General features: G+C 38.6%; 1 protein-coding gene across 1 annotated transcript in view; it reads left to right on the top strand.

Annotated features, from left to right (window-relative positions):
• tmprss2 (transmembrane serine protease 2) overlaps positions 1–23,681 on the top strand; it is an 85,116-nt gene extending 61,435 nt beyond the window's left edge. The window contains exons 10-14 of the mRNA XM_039744501.1: positions 512–684; positions 5,240–5,335; positions 13,007–13,149; positions 19,901–20,053; positions 22,875–23,681. Coding sequence (XP_039600435.1) covers positions 512–684; positions 5,240–5,335; positions 13,007–13,149; positions 19,901–20,053; positions 22,875–22,886 — 577 coding nt within the window. The 3' untranslated portion in view covers positions 22,887–23,681. The remainder of the gene's footprint in view (positions 1–511; positions 685–5,239; positions 5,336–13,006; positions 13,150–19,900; positions 20,054–22,874) is intronic.
• Positions 23,682–24,010: the final 329 nt, after the last annotated feature.

Raw genomic sequence — 24,010 nt, 5'->3', positions numbered from 1 at the left:
TAGGGCACTATAACACAATTGAAAGTGTGAAGCAATGAAGCATTTTTAATTAATATTTTGCATTTCGTATTTGGTATAACCAGAAGCTTTCCTATTTAACATAAAGACATTAAATAGGATGTGGATATTACCAGGACATTTTTGCCGAAGTGCAGCAATATATTAATGTTCATAATAATAACTAGAAACATAAGCATCCATAAATTAATAGGTCTTTAGATAAAGTATGAAGTTTTAAAAAACATGACCTATTTATCCTATAATACTGATTAATTAGATTTGTAAATTTATGTTATAGTAGGTATGTGGCAGATGGTACTGGCGGAAAGGAAATAACATTCCAGGAATATGTAAGGAGAAAGTAGTTTAACTGTTACTGTAGATCCCCAAAGAGCTCTTGTCTATACCTAATCTGCATTATCTAACAAGTAATTTTTTTATTATAATTTAAATCAGATTGAAAATGCTGTTAATTGTACATAATGTTTTTTTTCTATTTTCATTTTTAAAGCAAGAATTCTCCTACTCAGTGGAAAGTTTATGCTGGAAAACTAACCCTTTCAGAAATGAAAACAACCATTGGATCCTCTGTATCTCTGATTGCAATAAACAAGTATTATGATTCCAATGCAAAAAGTAATGATGTTGCCTTGATGAAACTAACATTGCCCTTAAAATTCTCAAGTAAGGGAATTCTTGTATCACATTATTAGTATGTTAAAAACTGTTTTGGAGTTTTTCATTTTATAAATTGTTCTAGAAAAATACTATGTATGAAATGCAATGTATTTATCTTTTTTGTTGTGTTGTTTAATATTAATCTTTTTACATAAAGTGCATTTATATGTCATATACATGATAAAGTGGGTTAATGACACTGAGAAATAATTTAAAATTCTGTGATAATCCATAGCAAAACTGATGATAAATATAAATATTATAATTTTCTCTCTTACTTTTGGTTTATCCACAAGACTAATTACAATCATAATTATATTTTGTTACATATTATAAATATAGAGACATCCAGTATTGAAGATATTATGATGTTTAGAATCTTCTAAAGGCATAATTTGAAAAAGAATTAATAAGAAACACCATAAGCAACAGTGGCCATGCATATATAGTATATAAAATAGGTAACACAATCGTGCAATGTTTAGCACTGCTGCCTCATGGCTCACACATCTAAAGTCTGTCTTTTCTCTCTGCTTTCAATTTGGAAACAAGCTCACTTATGAATGTTGCAGTGATATGAGACAAAAATAAGAAAAATGTCTTGTTCAGAAATGGAAAGATAATGTATATTGGGAAGGGATGGTGTTTACTGCATTTGTATGTAGTTATTGTTTTATTTTCAGAAAATCAAAAAATTATTTACATATATTTATTGAATAGAAGAAGGAAGTAGAAGGTTGTTACAAGGCTGCAGTACTGTTAATTTTGGGGTGAAGGACTTGTGATATCTGCAAGCATCACAATTTACATAAAAGTTGTAAGTGGGCCTTTCCTGCATGAGAACTTTTTATAATTTTGTACAAGGTGTTGTGATCAACAGGGGGTGTCACAGAGCCCCAAACCCCAAGTAAGGATGCAAAGACAAGTCCCAGGTTAAAAACAAAGGTTTTTAATTTAAAGACATACCTCCGTAAAACAATTATAAGCACTCTTTTCTCTCTTCTCCTCAGTGATGTCCCTCGCAGGCGACTGTTACCTAACTCATCTCCCAAAGCAAACTCACCTGGACAGGGCAGAGAGGTTCTTTTTATTGAAGATCCAGAAATACTTCCAATGCCAGGACATTCCCCATTGGAAGTACTTCTGGGTTATATGGAAATCGCATAAAGTAGGGAGTGTAACTCCCTGCAGCACCCCTGGCAGCACCCATGGACACCAGCAGGGCTGTGCTACTGGACTATGATTCCCAGCATACCCTGCAGATGTCCAAATTTGTATTGAAGCCCAGGGATACTGCCATCTAGTGCGAGTCTCCCCCAATCTCTCCGTTGTATTGGACTCCTGGCCAGTTAAGAAGCTGGGGCCATTTCTGGCAGGGACACCAGCCAATACATATTGTCCATTACATTGCCCCACCGCAAGCTGAGCTTTGTGTGGCAAGGCAGCCAGTCCTGCGAGGCGAGAGTTAAAGTTCCATAAGATTACCCATGTGAGCCAAAGTGTCCTTATGGCCTGATGGGAACAGAGAAACTACAGTCAGAAATGATATGGCCCTACCATTTACTATTTTGACCATGGGCGCTTTGCTATGTGTTGTAGGGGCAATGCCTCCGTTTTTGTCCCTGTCCTTGACACTCAAAGCATTGTAGTCTCCCTGCTGAACGTTTTGTTCTATGGTAGGAAAGAAATCTTGGTTGTTTCTCTTCTCTCCATCTTTTTACTCACCTTTTATTGGGCTGTTATATTCTGGGCCCACAGAGACAGAGGTAATATGAACACGTGGCCCCCTAGGTTATCATATTTGTCTGTCAGGGGAACCTGGTACATAAACAGGGCTCTCCTTCCTACTTTGCAGTACAAGGATGGCCTGGGACACTTTGTCCGAATAGAAATGTTCGCTGACAGGGTGCTCAAGCCTTGGGACATTAACCATTATACCTTGAGTACCTATTGGAACTGCAGCTGCTCGATTGCTTTCACATATGTCTAGGATCCCATCACTCTGCATTCCTAATTCTTTTCCCATCCTGACCTCTATAGCCTGAGTAGCAACCACCAAGACTCGAGGTTCAGGAAGGGGAAAACCTTCAGAAATGTTTGTCATATCTGTCAGGCCAAGTTCTACTTGGTTCCCATCACTTCTGTCAGGGACCCTTTCACACTGAGCTTTCTTATTATGTACTATACAAAGAAAGGAAAGTGGGAAATCATGGGAGACAGATTTTGGGCATTTGCTTATAGGACTGATCCTTCTCTGTGATAATAATTTATAACCGGGATGTGGACATTTATTCTTTTCCTTCTATTCGCCCCTAGCAAAAACAGAAGAGTCACTCACCAACATTTTTCCCTTTGGGGTTTTCCTGAGCTGTAGTCTGGAACCCATGGGTCGATACTCCAGTCACAATTACAGCTTTCCCAGAAGTCCCAGAAATAATCCAAATGACCATCATCTGCGAATAGGGCTTCAGGGTTTTCAAAGCTAGACGTTCCCTCATCATCCTGTCCGCCAATGGAGTAATGCAAGAAACTATTAGTCTAATTTTGGCTGTCTAAGAGGTACGAACATTGCACACAGTTATAGCTGTTCCCTGGCATGTCAGAAAAGTGGTAGCAGATACCTCAGTATCAAAACCTTGGCTAAAAACATCACTAAGGTTATCCATAGTGCTCTCCTTCAGATAGCAACCCCATCTTTGTTGGGGATAGGTTCAGTGGGTTGTCTCACAGCCCTGTCAGAATTCAGGATTCAAATTTGTATTAGATCAAACAATGTAAAAGGTATTAAAATCAGCAAAAATACACAATTGTTATAATCAACATGAATATTTAAATTGCCTAATAATTAGGTATTCACACATAAGGAACATTCAGGTTTTAATATCCAGGAGCTCAAAAATTAAAAATAGAGGAAGATTTAGAAGGGCAATAGATAAGCAGAGTTAAAATTGGCAAATTTCGGAATAGTTTTAATACAAATCTTTTAAAAGATGATACATTCCGTATTTTTTATTTTAATCGTTTAGATGCACTCATGAAGATTGGACAGACCACAGTCTCATTCTATAGAGCAATTTTTCAAGTGTGATTCAAGTGTGCCCTGTAATAGTAGCTTGATTTAAGAGAAAAAGCCAGTAGGCTGCTGCAATGTTAATGTTTAATACATGAAATCAATATTCTGATCAGTTAATATGTCTTTTATTAAAGTTGTTTTGTTATTAGAAAAAATGTCCTTAGTACTGCAAATTTAACAGCAGTTGCAGATGAAAGAAATGTGACAATGCAAGTTGAATGTAGTGAGGGGAACCAAGATGCTGATATGGGGAACCAAGATGTCCACAGTAGAACATAATTTTGAGACAGCCATCTGTTCTGTGATTGCCAACATAAATTTTTGCTTCTGTCATTATTAAATTTAGCTTCATTGTTGACTTTTCAGTAAAATGCTAAATGCTAATTTCAAATGCTAAATTTGAACTTAGATCTCAGCATACTTAATCTTTTTCTGACAATCTATGCCTATAGGCTGAAGAACACTTTTTTTATTCCAACTTTTATTCTATTAAATGTGAAAATCTAAAAACAGCGACATACTGTATTTGTGCATAAAACATCTAATGACATTTTCAGAGACATTCCCCTAAACATAATGCAGCACTGAGACTCTTGATTCCACATTAGAAAATGGTTTGGCTGATACCTTTATCTAAGGCAACTTACAACATTGGTTATACTTCTCCCCCTCCCCCAATTAGAACACAAGCAGGTGAAGTGACTTACTCATTGTCAGCAGTGAAATTTGAAGCAACAACCTGAGAGTTTGATGTCTAAAGTCTTAACCACTGTGCCACACTTATAACAGGCAACAACCTATCATAACTTACTTAGTCAAAAACCTGGTCGATGAAAAAAGTATATATGGTCCATGATCTTTCTGTAGCAAAAATCAAGGGCTGAATGAAAAATGACAGAAGTTTGGAGTGATCACTTGACTCCATAGTTACAGTAAGATGGACACATATGGATTATAACAGAACATTTTGGGGAAAAAAAGTGGAACATAATATTAGGTCTATGACAAAAAAATCAATACCATTAAATATGAAACCTCATTTTACTACACTTCTTTTGCAAATATTTTAAAAAATAATATTTCAGACTTTCCCATTTCAAACAGGATCTGATCAGGACTGCCTTCCTCCTTCTCTAATTTGCTTTTTACCTTGAGACCCTTGCTTAGCATTCATCAATCCATTTTAAAATATTTTTTGCTATTAATATTTTGTAGCTAGCCCCATAGACTACTGTATGTTGCTTGTCATATAATTGCTAAATATGGTATGTTTACAAGAACATCTTGATGAAACTACTGAAAATTGTTTTACAACCTACTAATCACATTATCAGTAGAAAGTGGTTGATAGATCCTATGATATAGTAAAATACAAGATGACCGCAATTTTTTGTAAGAGCAATGTATCAAATAATTGCATTTTTATATACATTGTTGATTAATAGTAGCACAAGATCTACATAATTAATGTACGTGTTTCAATCATAGATTCTGTGGCTCCTGTCTGTTTGCCTAACTTTGGACTGCCAGTATCACAACAAGCAGAATGCTTTATATCTGGATGGGGGGCATTAAAATATGCAGGTAAGATTTTAATTTACAGTAACTGAATAGCATATTGTCAAAACTTAAAGTCTTTGTCAGTTGTTTTTATACTGGATTACTGGAGATATAATATATTCATGGTAGAAGAATGTGTTGTTGTTTTAAAATTGTATTTCACTACTGCAAAATGCATTCCAGAAGACAAACTTTTAATAGATACATACCAATGAAGATTATGTATTCAGTACATTACTTTTGTATGTTTTATTGGCTTTTTATTCTGAATATTACTCTAAAGTCATTCTGTTTTATGCTGTAGGTGATGCTGTTATTTGATCACTTTTAACTGACTTGTAATCAAGCCTGCCCTTCCCCCTCCTGTCTGTCATTCCATTACATATCATTTTTATTCCTTTAAGTAATTTTCTTTATCTTTCTTTTCTGCATTCCATTGTCTCTCTTCACCATAAACTTTTTTTTTCTCTGTGCCTGCCGCATTTTATTCTTTCTACACTCCCTCCTTTGCAGACTCCACAAGCGATACCCTGTTTTCCTTCCTTCACTATTTTCTCAAAAGTCTCTATGCTAACCCTTAACATCTACTCTCCATTTAGTCAGCAGGAGACTGCATGTGGCCGAAAGTGCCTAACGAAGAAAGTACACCCATCACTTAAGGAAAAGTAGTGCTTCCTTCATTTCTCCTTCTCCCGAAATGTCCTCATAGCAAAGAAGTCATTTTTTCAAAACATCATTGAACATTAAGAACTGCATATACTGTATACGACCACTTCTCAACCTTCAAGTCTGTCATAAATCCTTGTTAACTCACAGACAGTTTCACCTAATGATTTTCTCTTGTTCTTCACTTACAAGCTTGGTGATTCCTAAAAACAGTTCATGCATTCTGTTTCTTCTCTTTTCTGTACACTGGCCCCATTTTTCATGTCCCTGATTCCTTACATGTCTTCTTTATATAACTCCTCATTGGACTCAAGAAAGCTAATATGACTCAATTCTTAAGTTATCTGCTACTGCGTAGTCTTGATCTCACATTTTTGTCATATAATTCAAAAACAACTTTCCTGATTGTAGGGTCTTTATAACACTTAAATTACGAGCATTGATAAAATTGTTGGAAAAGTATTGATGTATAATATAAGTTTTGATATCACAAGTGCAGGTGTGGGTGTGGTATAGCGGGTCCAGAAGAAAAGCCCAGTTTTTAAATAGATAATTCCTGCACTTGGGACTTATAGAGGGGGTGTGGTAGTGTGGCCAGAGCGGTTCTTGGATGCTACGTGAGGCGGGCGTTTCCTTGCTTATGTGCACAAGTGAGGAATCATCCGCATCCGTGATTGAAGCCGGGAACTGCTAATCGCCATATCCCCATTATATATAGTAGGAGCACGAGTGTGGCGGGGGAAAAAAGAAATTAAAAGGGGAAAGTAAATGGAGGTTAAGGGAGAGAAAGGTGGCAGGAAGCTGAAAGCGATGCATGCATGCATGAGTGAGCGAGCGGGTGAAGGCAAGCTCAGTAGGGAGAGCAGGCAGCTGGAAGGAGAGCCTCTTGGAAGTGTTAGGCCGACACTCGAGGGCAGCTAGAAATGGTCGCTCCTGATGAACTCTTGGAGGAGCAGGAGTGACCAGAAACTGGTTGGCTCGCCGCAAAAGGTAGTGGGAGTCAGGAGGCTTGGGAGGTGGCAGCCCCAGCGTGAGCGTCCTGGTAGCTGGAGAATCCAAGTCATAGTCTAGAGAGTCCTACAGAGCCAGGGACTGTAAGGCTACAGCCTACACAAGAGAAGGTCAGCTGCAGGTAGGGCGACTCCACTGGTGCAGAGCCCAGATGGGAGAAGCAGGAGAGCCACCAGTTGAAGAACGCACTGCGTTTGTTTTTAAAAGACTGCTTCCAGCCAATACTTTAACCTTGTTTTAATGGATTATTTTAACCTCCACCTTTTCACTGTTTTAATGGATTACACAGCACATCACAATCCACTGTAAAGATATTGCAATAAAGCCATATTATAAATATAAAAAGATATTTGCAGTCTATCCATTTGATATCGATGAAGCATTTAACATAGAGAAGTTCATCACAAAAGAGTAACAGGAATGCACTTTGTGACACCACAGCACCCACATTGAAATATCAGCACTAATAACTTTATTTAAACTAAATGTGTATGTGTAACATTGGATCAATTGATAACATTGATTGCATGCTATACATCTGCTTAATCTGTTATGGCAAAGGTACTGTCAATAAAAATGCAGTGCCTGTGCAAATAGTAAAGATAACATCTTCATCCAGTTTAAATACTAACTAAATTTGAAGGTTGGGAGCTGGCTATTTGAGTTTGATCATTTTTCATACAACTGCTTAGCTGTATCTTCTAAAGTAACATATGGCATGCTTTAATTTAAGGACCTTTTTATAGTAGTTTGGTAAACGATGCCTGTCCATCACTGTTAGGGCTCGTTTATACTTCACGCTCAGAAGGCATACGCACACGCATAATGGCTGCCACGTGTTCCCAGTGTTCATTTGACATGTCCTCTGAGCAGGTCCTCAGAAATTAACGCAACGCGTGCGCAAAAAGTCAGGGGGCGCAGTGTGATAAAAGTCAGAACGTGATGTCAGAGTCTCTGTTTACTTTTTACATGTGACAGAAAGCCTCTGTGCGGATCCTCCAGGGTCGATGTGCGCGCTTCGATGTTTGATGAATGGTTCAATGTGGTGAAGCAAAATGTCGACATACAAATGCATTCGTGGTGCTTTGATATTCAAGTGTCGCATATTCCCAATCGTAATGACACAATACATTTTAAAGGTCTCACATGCCATCTTTTGTGCCATCTTTTTTTTTTTTTTTTTTGCAACTTCACAGCAACATAATGCACAGCACTGTATTTGAGCCACAGAGAAAAAAATTAAGGACATGGTGAAAATGTGTATTTTGTGATTAAAGTGGAAATCTCGAAATGTCTACTTTAACCTCGTTTTTTACTTTATCATTAAAGCAGACCATGGTAAATGTCATCCCAGTTTTTAATTGCTACAAGCTTCTTGGACTTCCTCCTGACTTGACAGCAGCGGCAAGCAGCAATAGGTCACCACACAGAACACATTAAATGTATGATAATCCAACTCTCTGCAAATTTTAAATCTTTATATGTATACTTGATATCACTTTCGTGATGAAATGCATTAAAGTATGTATGTTATATTTACCAGAAAAATCATTAATTTCATTTAAATAATGAGTACTGTTAATAATTACACACATGGGGGTGACACGGTGGCAGAGTGGTAGCACTGCTGTCTCGCAGGGAGTCATGTTGCTGGTATTCCCTGCTTGGATTCCACACTGTGCTCTGGTTTCCTACCAAAGATATGCAGATTTGGGGATTTGGTGCTGCTAAATTGACGCCAGTGAATGTGAGTGCTTGTATTCACCTTGAAATGAGCTGAGGCCCCGTCCAGGGATTGTTTCTGCCTCGTGCCCAATGCTTGCTGGAATGGACACATCCTTGGATTGATGGATGTAATGATTTAACATTCTTTTCAGAGATATTGTGGTAAGATGTCATCAGAATTTAATGGGTGTTCCAGGCAATTCACAACATAGAGAAGCTGAACCTGTTCTCATCGTGATGATATCTCGTACTGCCGCCTGCTGGATTCCTCCAGATTTACATAGTGTACACGTGCAAGTATAAACAGTAAAAAGCTTGCCTAGCAGGAGCGTCCGCTGCAGCATGCGTTGTGTCACGTGAAGTATAAACCGGCCTTAGCGGGGCATCTGTGCCTGATGGTCAATTATGGCCAAATAAATCAACAGAAAATACATCTTTCAAAAGTGATTAGGCTTTGGTATTCATTCTCAGTTTTCAATGATAGATGAAATGAGGTCCACAGATTCAGACAACAGCAGTGAGCGAGGAATATTTGAACTTTTGCACAAGTACCGGTACTACCGGTAGCTCGCTACCCCTTTCCAAGTAGCTCGCCAAAGGGTTAATGAATCTTACATAAATTTGAAAACTTGATTAGTCAAATTAGGGGTGGGCGATCCTTCCAAAAAATCATATCACGATCCTTTTAACACAAAATCACGATCCACAATCTGAATGGCAATCTATCTTTTCAATGTGGCATACACTTAAGAGAATATACGGACTCAAACTCATCAAGACCTAAGTAACCCTTTATTTTAAATATCAAACAAAGTTGAATTCAATTGTTCTCTCATTCGCTAGCTAAGCGGAGTTAAGGAACATGCCCTGAAGCTGGCGAGTGAGTGAGGAGAACCCCAACCCCGCTCGGCCTGTTGCATGGATCTCGGATTTGCGCAAATAAATTGGTACCGCGAGCGAACTATGAAACATAGCGAAATGAGAGAAGTCGCAAAATCAACCGGAATGTTCAAGCAAATTATAGAAAAAAACCCAATCTAAATCTGTGAAGTAGTTCTCTCGTGAAGAGTGGACAGACAGACAGATAGACATTGGATTTTATATATTATATATTAGTAAACCTTCAAAATAATGTGCAGTTAAAGTCTCAACAGTATTCTCAGCATTTCTGGAGTTTAGTAGAGCCACATAACTATAAGAATCTTCACCAAGCAGCTCTGAAAATGTCTGCTTTGTTTGGGTCTACATACCTCTGTGACTCTGCCATTTCTGACATGAATGTCATGAAATCAAAGTTCAGAAGAAGACTGACAGATGAACATTTAAATGACTCCATAAGAGTGAACCTAAGCAGCTACACTCCACCATACACTTCTCTTGTTGACTCCATGCAGTGCCAGTCATCTGACTAACTAAAAAACACATCACACGTGCAACTGGACATGTGAATACTCTTGTGAAGTGAAACAGTGAGTAATATTTGTGTATTTGTAATTGCATTCTTTTGTTTTAACAGCATTCTTGTTTTAATTTAATAGTGTGAGATACACTAGAAAATACATACAGACATACAAAATGCACTTGCAGGTGAACTAAATATTTTTTGTGATGTTTTAATGCAAAATGTGAGTTGTGGACACCAACATTTTGTAAATGTTCAGGCAAAACAAGCTTTCTCAGTTTGTTTGGGCTGAAATAAGCTATGAGAACGTTAGAAAATATGAGTAGCTCTTGGCCATTTTCATTTTGTAAAAGTAGTTCTCAGGGGAAAAAAGGTTGGAGACCCCTGTTCTAAACTAATATACAACTGGACAGTGTGGCAAGTGGCTGCTACCCAGCCGGGATGCACAGGAAGACCGGAGGAGGGCTTGCGCCTCCTCCAAACCACGAGGGGGCAAACGCCCTGGTTGCTTTGGAAGCTCAACCCTATAGGGGCCCGTGGTTGCCCCAATGCCTAGAGAGCCCTGGACCTCAGCACTTACGCCACACCCGGAAGTGCTGGGGGGAAGAGGATCGGGGACACCTGGAGTGCATCCGGGTACACAGCAGGTGCTTCCGCCACAAAGGGGTGTGTTGGTGGAAGGTTACTGGAAGACACCTGGAGCACATCCAAGTGGCTATAAAAGGGGCCGCCTCCCTCCATATAGGGGCTGGAATCGGGAGAGAAGGAGATGAGGTCTTGAAGGAGAGGAGTGGAGGCAGCCTGAAGCAGCAAAGAGGCAGTGTGAGGCCTGGACTTTGGGGAGTCTTGGGGGTTGTGTGGCACTTTATAATTGTAAATAGTTGTAAATAAACATGTGGTGGTGATTAATAACATGTCTACCTGTCTGTGTCCGGGGCTTAGTCCACACTGGCGTAGTCGGAAGGATGCTCTGCCTGGGTCAAGGTGGGGACCTGTAGAAAAAAAAATCGTTGTGGACGCAGCAGGGGAGCCCACCCACGTGCCGCGGGAGCAGCGTGCACACAGCCCCACGAGAGGGACTCGCCCCACGGACCGCCACCGGTCCGCAGAAGAGCCATTTCCCCCAGTGAGAGAAGACAATGGGCGGAGCAAGAGGACAGCTGTCACCTAGGGAGGCCACGCCGAGGACATCTCCTCGGACAGACGGGACCCGGGAGGTAAGTTCCCTGCTTGCTGGCAACCGGCCCTGGGGGGCCGCGTGTGTTTTCTGTGTTGTAGGCAGGGGCTGCCCGGATCCGCGTCGGTGGCAGGCGCCTGGAGGTCGATGGCCACGGACCAGAAGTCCCTCCTGTGCAGGCGATTGGACGTATCTTCACGGATGGAGGCGGCTGCAGCAGGGAGAGCTGCCGGCGAGGAGTCACTGTCGCTCGGAAAGCCATGGCAGCAGAGTTGCAGAAGCCGGAGGCGCTGCCTGGAGGCTCGTCGCATCACCTGGAGTGAGACCAAAATGGCCACGGACCAGAAGTCCCTCCCTGTGACAGGCAAAATCCAAAGACAGGCAAAAATTTTGAGAAAACCAAAAAAATCCAAAGAACAGCAGTGCACTTCTACACAGAAAACAGATCTTAGCTCCACCAAAGCACATTTGGATGAAGCACAAAGAACTTAACTTTCCCAGCCTGCCTATACAGGCTATACGTGGTTCCTTAGCAGTCATGTAATGGTGGTCGTGCCTCTTCGGGTCTGTCTACAAAACACAAAGAACATGAAGGAACAGGATTACCTATATAGAAAGCAAATAATAAATAAATAAAATGAATAGGGAAGACAAAATTTTACAAATAATATAAATAACAATATAAATAAAAATAATTGCAACTAATTAATAAAAAAATGAACAAAAAAGACAAAGAAATTTAACCTGTGGAGGTATCCTAGCTTAATCATAACAATCTCTGCATTCTTTCTCTCTCATCTTATCATGGATACATTAATATCATCTTAAATGTAATCTCTCCTCCTTCAATGTCTATTACTTGACTTCTACTCCTCCATCCTGAAGTCTTTCTCTGAGCATTTCCTTAACAATGAGTTACCCTTAAACTAGTGATATTGTCAGGAATCCTGTTGTGGCCTTGATTGATTTCCTCTCTTTCAATTAAAAGCATTTCCTCAATCATTCAGTTGTCTGTTTTCTTTCACTGTGAATCCCATTCAGCTCATTTTTCTGGGTCTTGTTCTCTCTCTTGGCCGAACTATTGATGATATCTCCTAAAAGGGGCTTCAAGATACCACTGTCTGTCCTCTGTAAACACTTTAGATGGCTCCTGTCTGACTAATATATTCTTCTTTCACCACACAATACATTTTCAGAATCACTCTTTCCACTAGCTTTCAACAGCAACAAAGATCTACTTCAGAACTCCTGTCCTGATATACAGATCCCAGCATAATTGTGCTACTCAATAACAAAGCCTTGGGTCTATTCTTACGAATGGTACAGTATGTGTTCTGCTGACTTTACCTCGCCTTGCCAGTTGTGATAAAGCAGTTCCTCATTTCTTGCTCCCAAGGTCTGGAATAAGTTTCCCATGATCATCTAAACTGTCTCTGTGTCCAGTCTACAGAAATTGTAGAAATCTCTTCATGATGCAGTACATATCTTTAGGATTTCAATCTCTTTGCTCTCCTCCTAATATCTGCAGCTGCATTGACCCAAGCAACTGTTGATTAACTTTAATTTAGCTTCAAAGCTACTTTTTATGGGGCTTGTGTACTAACTGTAAAGGTGAATGTTATGAGCATTTAAAATACCATTACAATCATTAATCATATTTTTTCTGCTTGCAAATGTATCAGACATTTTCATTCCTTGCTTTATCTTATTTCAGGAAGCACCAGTGATATGCTAAATTATGCCCGGATATATTTAATAAACTCGAGTGTCTGCAACAATCGTAATGTTTATGGTGGACTGATAACAAAAACCATGTTCTGCGCTGGATATCTTGAAGGTGGAGTAGATTCATGCCAGGTAAATATAAAGTTGCTTTATGTATCAGCCACATTATTTGATGAAGATAACTTTAGATTTTTTGCAAGCTATATTATTTGATATTTAAGACTGTCAGTTTTACATAGAATTCAAATTGTAACTCAAGATTGTGTTTTTTTTATTTTATACAGTTTGATTGTTGTAAATAAGGATACTGTATAGGATTTTGAAATTGTGTGACATGAATAATTTCAGGCAAAATGGGAAAATTTGCAGTTGTTGCATAGATTTTGTTTGGTTGACAGAACATTTGAATATTTTTGTTGATTGGAGAGCTAATAAAAATGTCACAACAAAACTAAAGTTATGTAACATTTTTATTACATAATTTAATAAAATCTAAATTATTTCTATTATCAATACATAATTAGCTTGAAACCAGTACAGATAGTCAGAAAATAATAGACGGATAAGATAAACAAAAGAATAAATAAATGTGTCAGTTATTTAAATACAGTCATGGACCGATTTACAGCCTGCCAACTTGAGGCGATTTGTACTTACAGTCCGAGGGAGATAGAAAAACAATGGAGTAATAATGTTATAGAAATGACTAAACCCAGCCACAGAAATACATTTTTTGTTTTTATTATTATTGTTATTATTATTATTTACAGGGCCCTTTATGTTTTCTGTCTCTTGGAGGGCCCTTTAAGTTTTGTTTTGATTGGCACTGCTCAACATGGCTAATTCTTAAGTATTCAGCTGTCACTGCCTTCCTTACACCAGTATTTTCCATCCTTTATGGTCCTGCCCCCCAGTTTTGCTCTTTTAAGATAATTAATGACCCACTAGCAGCAATTGTAAATCGCCTCCTTGGTGAAATCAGTGTGATCTAAGGTCCCCCTTGCTGAAACAAGCTCACTTAGAAAAGAAGAAACATATCTCACAGTGCTGCCAATCACTTAGGCAATCCACCACAGCTCACTTACAAACCAGTGATGGGATCCTGTAATCCACCGGCAGCGCAATGCAGTGGCTGAAAAACAATTCTTTAAATTTACTAGGCATGCGGCTGCTGAGACCCAAAGATAGGTTTGTGCTACCCAATAACGCCATTTAAAGTACATATACAGGTGACCCATACCACACCCTCAGTGCCTCAGTTGCAATACCCTATACAATTTGTGACTGACATACAGCCAATTAGACATATGGCCGAACGGCCATTCCCAAATGGAGTCGTAAGTCAGTGCATGACTGTCATCAGTACTCAAAATTTCAGGCAAATTCATTAATGCATACAATCTAGCAATATAACACTAAATATTTTTTATGACATGCATTTACATTTGCATTTATACTGTATTTTTTCCAATTGGAGTACAGACAGGTGATGTAAGTTGCTCATAATCACAATGTGTTAGCTGTAGAATCAGTACCCACATCCTCAGAGTTGGAAGTCCATTGAGTAGAATTGAATAGAGTTAACAATTGAATAGTTTACTAAAAAAAGAAAGAAATATATGCAAAAATATGTCTATGATAATACTTGTTAAACTACAAAAGAATAACTTCCCATTAATATAATACAGTATATTACCCAAAAAAGCAACTAAGCAACAATGATTAACAAAGCAGGTTATTGTTTAACATAGGTTATATATTTCAGCCGAAGTGTGGTAAAACTGATGTTTGTATTAGTGTGCTTTGAACATAACAACACAAATATAACCACCAATGTGAGAATATACAAGGATATGAATTATAAGGCAAATAATTAATTCTCCAGGCTTAAACAGCCAAATAAGGCAAAGTCTATGTGGCAAGTCTTTGAGCAGGCTTACCAATATCAGAATTTTAAGTTATTTTGAAGTCCCTCCGCATGAAGGAAGTCGAATAATCAATATCAATAAACCTATTTTTCATAGAGTGTGCCTCAGTGATAAATGATAACTAAAGCAGATCCACAATAGGTGGAAACTGTTGTGGCTTAACACAGAACAGAACAGCATAACTGTGAACCGGGCAAGTTATGGTCAAGGATGATAACTTATGTTGATGATATTGTAATGCTGCATGGTGCCTTCCAGTGGTGACCTGATGGATTTGTGCTAATTTTATGCTCTTTTAGTAGCTTGCTATCCTTAATAGGACTACTAGCTTTAAGCAACACAAAGATCGAAAAAGCGTGTGACTTTCCAGAGTGGCCATTTTTATAAACCCCCATGCCATTGGTGATATAATTCCAGTTCATAGTTTTGGTGACTCCTCCTGGGCTGAGGCAATTTGTCCAGCACCTTTGCAATATATTTCTCGTCTGGAAGAGCAGTACTGAATTGCTTTTGTCATTTCATTGTTTGCTGAAAACTTGCAATCCTAATTTGTCATTTACATAAAATTATGTCAAATCTAATTACATTTTTGGATATTTACATATATGTTAAGGGTTGTATTAGAAGCCTGCATGCAGATTGTAATACTTTACTGTACTCATCAAGTTATCATCTTTGATCTCTCATTAAAAACTAAACCTGATTATGAAACACGGTCCTTGGCTTCAGGTAAATTTTAAATATCGTCATATAATAATAAATAATAAATAATATCGTCCCAAGAAAGAGTGGGTGAGTGCATTTCATTCTGCGGTTAATAATTGTAGAGCTGGCTAATCACTCTACATATACTGTACATGTGGAGGTTGGCAGCTCACTTAGGTGCCTAAATGGTGCTGCAGAGGGTGCAGCTCATCACATCTGTGTGCAACTAGGCAGCAGAGTATGTATGGAGCCTGCATTAACAGATCAGCAGAAAGAGAGAGAAGTAGTCAGTGGCTAAAAGAAAGGACAAAAGAGAAGGCAGGAGTGAGAGAGAGACAGTGTGCATGTGAGAAAGAAAGAGAAAAAGCAGACAGCAAGGAGGAGAGCCCCTTGAGGGGAGCATGTGGCCAACATGATGCTCAGGGGCTACTCCAGCTGTACAATTATGGAGCTGGACTAACTCATTGGTGAGACTTGCCATGTAACTCCAGGAAGGCGGGAAAATCGGGAAGGCTCAGATGAGGAGCCCTGTTAGGGCCATGGCACAGCAGGGACCCAGACCAGTAGAAGCTGGATGGCTGTAACTGTTAGTTGAGCATCTTCTTCTTCTGCAAGATCCAGACAGGATAAGGGGAAAAGCCACCAGGAAAAAAGGATTACATCAGGGACTCAGTTTTAAAGGACAGCTTTCTGCCTTGTTTTTTAACCTTAATTTTAAAGAATTATTTGTTGGATATTTTAACCTCCACGATCACTGACTTTTAATGGATTATTTATTTTTTAATTGAAGATTGCATTGCACTTTAATTTGGAAACTGTTTTTGATTGTTTTAATAAAAATGCTTTATCACTTTTGCACCTACCCCTTGCTATGTGTGTATCCTCATTTGCCCAGCTCATCTTGGTTACATTATTAATGGTGACAGGTTCAAGAGGCTCACTGAATGCAACAGGGAATGTGGAGCCAACACACACCATCATACAGATCTGCTCCAATCGTCAGGTACTTATAGCTGAGGCACACACTATGAAAAATAATTGTATTGAACATGGTTATTACACCGTTTTGACCATATTAATCTCTTTGGCGTTAACCCCGAATGTCTTTTAGGCTTAGAATTCTATGTTAAAATGTTGAACCCAGAATATCGCTTGAGATAGGTTCTTATATTCTGATGTACATTGTTAATCCTGAAAACTGATCAGAACATTATTCTGCTACCATCTAGTGGATAAAATAACATTTTGCTGCAGAAACATAATGTATACTTTTATGCATTTTGCCACTCTGTGGTAACTGATCAGTATTTATAAGTGGGGTGTAGCCTTCAACTAAAATACAATTGCATGTAAATTAGAAGCTGTAAAGCCAGTTTTTCCACAAACTGAAACGGAACCATTAGTTAAATCAAGGGATAATGATTTAATAATATAATAATGTGATTTGGTTATCAGATGCTGACATGGGTAGTTAAACTGATACATATTGCACTGTATGATTGAACTGCCATGGTATACCTGGTGAATTCGATCACTTGAAGGTTCACCATGGTACATGTAGGTGTTTGGCAAAAAGGCAAACTGATTGTGCTCAAGTGGAAGGGCAAGAAAGACGTTAGCCCCTAAGTACTGTTCACAATGCAGAAACTATCAATTTTGCGTTAGGAGAAATATGGCTCTATGGTAGACTACAATAACACAAACGATGGTATCAATGGTGTAGATAAGGCAGTGACATTATACCCACTTGTACATAAGCAAAAAAAAAGGAGAATAGTGTGCCAAGAAACACACTTTTATTGTCCTGATTGCAGCATCAGGCTGTACGTTGGTGACTGTTAGGCCTTGTTCACACGGGCGTTAAGTTTTTGGATAAACGAACTTGCTCTGAACGTCCTAGACGATTATGTTGCATTTTGTGGTGGCGATCGATTGACTTCTACACCGGCGTTCGTTTGTCTCTGTCTAACGCCAGCCTGCAGCCCAAATTGCAGTTTGTGTGTTAACCTGTGGAGGCAGTGTCGGGAACTGGATATGAAAGCCCTTATCGTTTTATTTGAGGTGCCTCCTTTCAATATGGACCATTTTGCTATGTTAGATATTAATCTTCTTGTTTTAAAAATACTCGTAATATGGCGTAGGGAGAGAAAAAATCGCCGCTGCTACTGGGTTCATCCTCTGACTGCACAACGTCGGGTTAAAGCAGTGCTTCTCAATTATTTTCTGTCATGCCCCCCCTAGGAAGAAGAAAACATCTCGCGCCCCCCGCGCGACTATAAATAGTATCATTTGTCTATAAAATTGTTATAAGTACACCTCTGCATAACACTGTATCCTTATTAACGTATAAGAGAATAAAAAAAGAAAGAAATATGGACCAATATACAACAAAGAATAGCTTTATTAAATGTAACAGAAAAGATTTAAAGTGCATTCTAAATTCAAAAAATTTTTTTTGAAAAATAAAAAAGCATGTTTCCCGAGGTCAAACGTGACCCCCTTGACGGAGCCACAGGGGCGCGCCCCACTATTTGAGAAACACTGGGTTAAAGGAAGTTTTTTTGTGCTTTATGAAGAAATGCAAAAATTTCCACGCAAGTTTTTTAATTACTGTCAGATGTCGGTTTCCACTTTTGATTGTCTGCTGCAGCTGGTGCAATGCCACATTGCATGCCGATCAACCAATATGCGACTTGGTGTTAGCCCCGAAGAGAGACTACTTGTCAGTTTGAGGTAAGGAAACAGTAGTCGAGTGTGCGCTTACACCGGTGTTATGCACTGAAATGCCCCCAACGCAATGGATTGCCCCCCCTACATAATCGTTATCAAATATTATATTAGAACATAAATTAATAGGTTCATGGTTTACAAATTACATGAGACAATAAAATAAAATAAGCAATATGAAAATATATATGTTGCATATGAAAACATAAAAATATTAATATTTTTTCATATACAACATGTGTAAACTTATATATATCCGGTCCTCCGAAACGTAAAATAAATGCGCAGAAAACGAACTAGAAGCGGTTTCCTTGTGTTCGTTGGGTTTTGAACGCCAAGAAAAAGCTGCATGCAACGTTTTTTTGATGCCGTATAAACGCGCTGCCGGACAAGCGCGCGTCACCAAAGCCCGTGTGAACACTCTCATTGACTCCTACGTAGAAAACACTCGGCGCTTGATCCGCTCACCGGACCACTGACGCAAAAAACGCTCGATTTTAACGCCCGTGTGAACAAGGCCTTAGAAAACAACACACGAAGGACATGAACTAATTCTACAATGGTACTGTACATGAGTGAACACTAGACATACCTTTTGTACTGTATTTATGTTGATATTTTAGTATTTACATGTTTCTGTTACACATATTAACATTTTGTCTTGTTGAAAAAAACTTCAAAGCATTTGGCTTGTTTTTTCGGTGGTAAAAATAACATTAAGGAGGCTACCAACAGAAAAAGGAAAATCACCAAATTACCCTCCTAACCTTGAGAAAACAATGAGAGGATAGAAGTACAACAGTAGGATAGCAAATAAGAAGGAATGAAAGACAATTTAAAAGAGTTGAAAAAAATGTCAACAACCAGTGTGTGGTCTTGCATGGATTAAAATGAGAGAGAGTGTGGGCCCTGGTGGGGGTTTTCTTTGTTTTTGTTTCTCCTATTTGTTAATAGTTCTTACTCCTTCTTGAATTTTACATTTTTTATAATCTTAACTGATTTGAATGAAGAGGACTAAAAATTATAAACTTCTTGAAAGTTTCCTGCAAAGGTCCAAAGATTAGACTCCTGAAAGAAATTTTATAAGTAGAAGTTAAACGATCTACTGTAAGAGCAGTGCCTGACAGTCTAGTATTATGGTTTAGTCTATGTCATTGACTTTTGTGATCATTTGATTAACTCTAAAAGCATAATAATTGTATTATTGAATGCATTGGATGATCTTGCATTTCATGGGAGATTGACTTTAAAACCCAGTTCAGCCATTATTTGTGTGGAATTTAGATATGGGCCTCATGTTTTTCTCAGATACTTTATCCTTTTACTTGCATACCAAAGACATGAATATTTAAGTTGATTGGCAAATCTAAATTGCCTGAAGTAAGTGGTTGTGGGTGAGTGAGTGATGGTGAGTTTACATTTTGATGTAATAGTAGCCCAGTAATGGCAGTTTCACCCGATTATATCTACACCACATTTTTTAAGTAAGTAAGTTTTTCTGATTTTGTTTGTTTGTTTTTCAGGGTGATAGTGGTGGTCCTTTAGTAACAAAGTTAAAGAACATATGGTGGCTTATAGGAGATACAAGCTGGGGTTATGGATGTGCTCAAGCAAATAAGCCTGGTGTATATGGCAATATTACAGAATTCCTCCCATGGATCTTTTCTATCATGCAAGTAAGTTAGTTTTACTCATCTTTGAATTTGTTAAGTTGTAGTGGTTGGTTTTGTTTCCTAATTAATAATACACCCCACATGTCTGTATGCAGGTAGTATCAAGAATAGTAGTTTTGGATTCAGACTGTGTACTTCATTTTAAGAAATGAGTACTTTAAACATGACCTTTATTGTGAACAGCATAATTCATTGTCATCATTACCTTAAACATTTTACACATATGGCAGAGCTTATTCTACAACCAGAATGTAGGCAGTCAAATTCACTTGCTCCATAGAACATGAGTTTTAGTGATTAAACTTGAAACAGTGTGATAGAAGATTAGGATATATTATCGAAGAAGGTCAATAAGCCTTTCCCAAGCTCATGAAACATGTGTAGGATGGACTGGCTGAGTCTCATGACCTATCACATTTCTGCACAAGGACACAAAGCTGCTCCATTTATCCACAGTCACGACAGAATCCAAATTATTCTGCATGAACCTATGGTTCAACTGTCAACCATAATCTCATTCCCAGTACAGTAGTGGAACACCTTTAGGTAACATTTTTAGTTTAGTAATCTTTTCAGATATTTATTGCATTTGCCTAATGCTTTTCTCAGACACTACAAAGGCTTTGTCTTACAGGAGATTTCTAGCATAACCTGATTTGTTTAACAAAAGCAACCCGCGTATATGGTGTACTCCAAAGACATCTTTTTTAAAATAAATTTCTTATACTATACATTATTGTTCAAGTCTGAAGAACATTTTTATGTAAGTTGAACTGGAGTCAAGATATTCTTTTTTTCCTGACAGTACCCAGGCATATCCTTTTCCAGACTAGCTAAGATATGTGATGTATATTTATATGTATCCAGTCTGCCAGTCTTGACTAGTAATAAGCAATCCCCACTTGATTTTAATTCACCATGAGTTTGCGAAACGCATTGAAGTTAATAGGGAAGGAAAAACTGAACTAGTTTTGAGTGGAATATAATGGTGCAGTTGTCTTTTAAGTGTGCCAGAGGGCTAGAGAAACATCTGCCAACTATGCTGGACTACAAATTGTAGCCAACAATGTGACCTGAGCTGCGAGGCAAGAGTGCAAACTACTGCACATTCCAGAAATAAAAATTGTACTCCATGTTCACAGTACAGTACTCTTAAGTCCTTTATCTCTCTCTTCATCTCCTAAGTTCCTGTCACTATAACTAACACCCACAAAGCCTATGATGCAAAGCATCAGCATTATGTACATGTGCTACATACTGAGGAACTTGGAGGCAACAAGTGGGTATGATGTGTGTATGCAATAATATTTTTTTGCCCAATTTCGAGGTACCTCAGTCAACAGTGAATTTATGGTCATTCCTCTTTGAAAAAGAGCAATGCACTTTAGTCTCCAGCAATCTGGGGAGAAGAGTGCTGTACCTTTATCAGCCACGATTAGAAGCAATGAAGTGAGGATTAAGATCAATGTGGTATGTTCAGCTAATGTGCCCCTCAAATACAAATACTGCAAGTTTAGTTTTTTCTTTTAACACATGTGGGATGCAGATTGGGCTGGAGTATCAATTGGGTAGTAACATCACGCATGCATGAATATGCCATAAATAATTCATGCTTGTGCAAAGCAGATCGGGCAGTGCTATAAAGTGTGAGGTTGAGTGGCTTATAATAGTCCATCACAGGGCAAACACATACACACTGGCCAATTTAGAGTCTAGATACCCAAAAGAAAGCCCATCCAGAACCATGGACAACAAACAAACCCCAGGTACAGGAATCAGACCCATGTAACTGGTTCTGTGAGGCAAATTGCATCAAAGCAAATTGATAACAGACAAATCCATGTCCAATATGTCAGTCATTTTCCAACCCGCTATATCCTAACACAGGGTCATGGGGGTTTGCTGGAGCCAATCCCTGCCAACACAGGGCGTAAGGCAGGAACAAATCCTGGGCAGAGCACCACCGCAGGGCACACACACAGCACACACTAGGGACAATGTGGGATCGCCAATGCACCTGACCTGCATGTCTTTGGACCGTGGGAGGAAACTGGAGCACCCAGAGGAAACATGCAAACTCCATGCTGGAAGGACCTGGGAAGCGAACCCAGGTCTCCTTACTGCGAGGCAGCAGCGCTACCACTGCTCCACTGTGCCGCACATGTCCAATATGTTTTTCATGAAATTTTGAAGTTTGGGTTCAGGTGTGAAAAAAATAGAAGAAGAAATTGTATGCTATGTTAAGCCATGCAAAATGCATATTAGTGCCAAGACTTACGTATGTATTGTTGGGAGATCCCTGTTATTGACACAGTAAAGCCAGGAACTGGGCAATAACAGTGTTTTCATTTACGAGTTAAGTTAAAAGTAAGAATTGGTTGGAATGAAAAACTGTTTCCACATGATTCTGTCCTATACTACTTGCTAAACTACTCACCTAAAATGGTGATGGCAAACACAAGAAGTCTGGCAATCACACAATACTTGAGCACCATGTTTGATTCCGGAGATGGTGCTACATGGTTTTTCCAATTTCTTAATGACTCTTAGAACTCTGAGAACATGTGGTGAGATTAACTGAAGTCTCTAAATTGTCTTAGTGTGTGTGCATATATGTGTGTGTTTGTGTGTGTGCTGCTGCTTTGCTTGGAACCAGCATGTAGGACTGTTTTTTCAGCGGTTGTTACTTTTGGTTACTTAAACCAACTCCAATTTTAAAATTAAAGATGTGAATTAGATGTTACAAGCTAATCATTATTCTGTAGTTCTTTTAAATAAACTAGATTTTGCAGAATATTAATTTTCTTTTTTCTTTTTTTTTCAGACCTATAAATAAGAAAAACAACAACGTGAATGTCCTTGATTTCAGTTGTACTGCAGTTCTTTTCAGTATACTTCCAAGAGAGGTTTGGTTATATTTGTGCTAGAACTGAAACACATTTTTCCAAAGTGCATATGATTTTCCATTACTGAAGCTTTTTAAGAGATTGTTATATAGCCATAAACTTTCAGGTGTAACTGTGGAGCACTTTATATTGGCGGCTGCCTAATAAGATATTTTCTTAAGCCCCAAGATCAAAAGAGACAGCTCACTATTGTTACTTTAAACTGGAGTTACAATTACCAGCTGATGAATGCCAATAATTTTAAAATACTGTAACAATAAGAAAATCCAAACTGCTTTGAAGATAAGTAATTTAGTAGCTAAGTTTTTGGGATAATATCTGCTGTTAAGAATACATGAAATGTTTGATTTATACAAGAGTGAAGCAAACACATTTTATAAGATTATATTTATGAAGTTTTTTTTTTATTTATGAAGGCCTGTAATAATTTATAAAAGCACCATATATTTTATAATACATTTATTTAATTTTTGTACAGCTACAGATTTAGAATCAGAACAAAGTAAAATACAATGCACTATTTTTTATACAATTTCAAAGCTATGTGATGAAATGTATTGCCATGTAAAGATGTAACAAGCCCCACATTTTAAACTACACTTTATTTCTACACTCCACACGCAACACATTTAGATAGTGGCGCTGAGTGTGTTATCCATCCATTCATCCATTATCCAACCCACTATATCCTAACTACAGGGTCACAGGGGTCTGCTGTAGCCAATCCCAGCCAACACAGGGCGCAAGGCAGGAAACAAACCCCGGGCAGGGTGCCAGCCCACCGCAGGGCACACACACACACCCACCAAGCACACACTAGGGACAATTTAGAATCGCCAATGCACCTAACCTGCATGTCTTTGGACTGTGGGAGGAAACCGGAGTACCCAGAGGAAACCCATACAGACACGGGGAGAACATGCAAACTCCACACAGGTAGGACCTGGGAAGCAAACCCAGGTGCGCCACCGTGCCGCCCTCTGAGTGTGTTATTTTACCGTAAATAAATTTTTGTTTTATGACATATGTCTGTGCTGTATGGTTTATATTGCAT

The sequence above is a fragment of the Polypterus senegalus genome, chromosome 2 (genome assembly GCF_016835505.1).
Source record: "Polypterus senegalus isolate Bchr_013 chromosome 2, ASM1683550v1, whole genome shotgun sequence".
Lineage (NCBI taxonomy): Eukaryota > Metazoa > Chordata > Cladistia > Polypteriformes > Polypteridae > Polypterus > Polypterus senegalus.
This window is presented reverse-complemented; position numbering and strand designations above follow the sequence as displayed.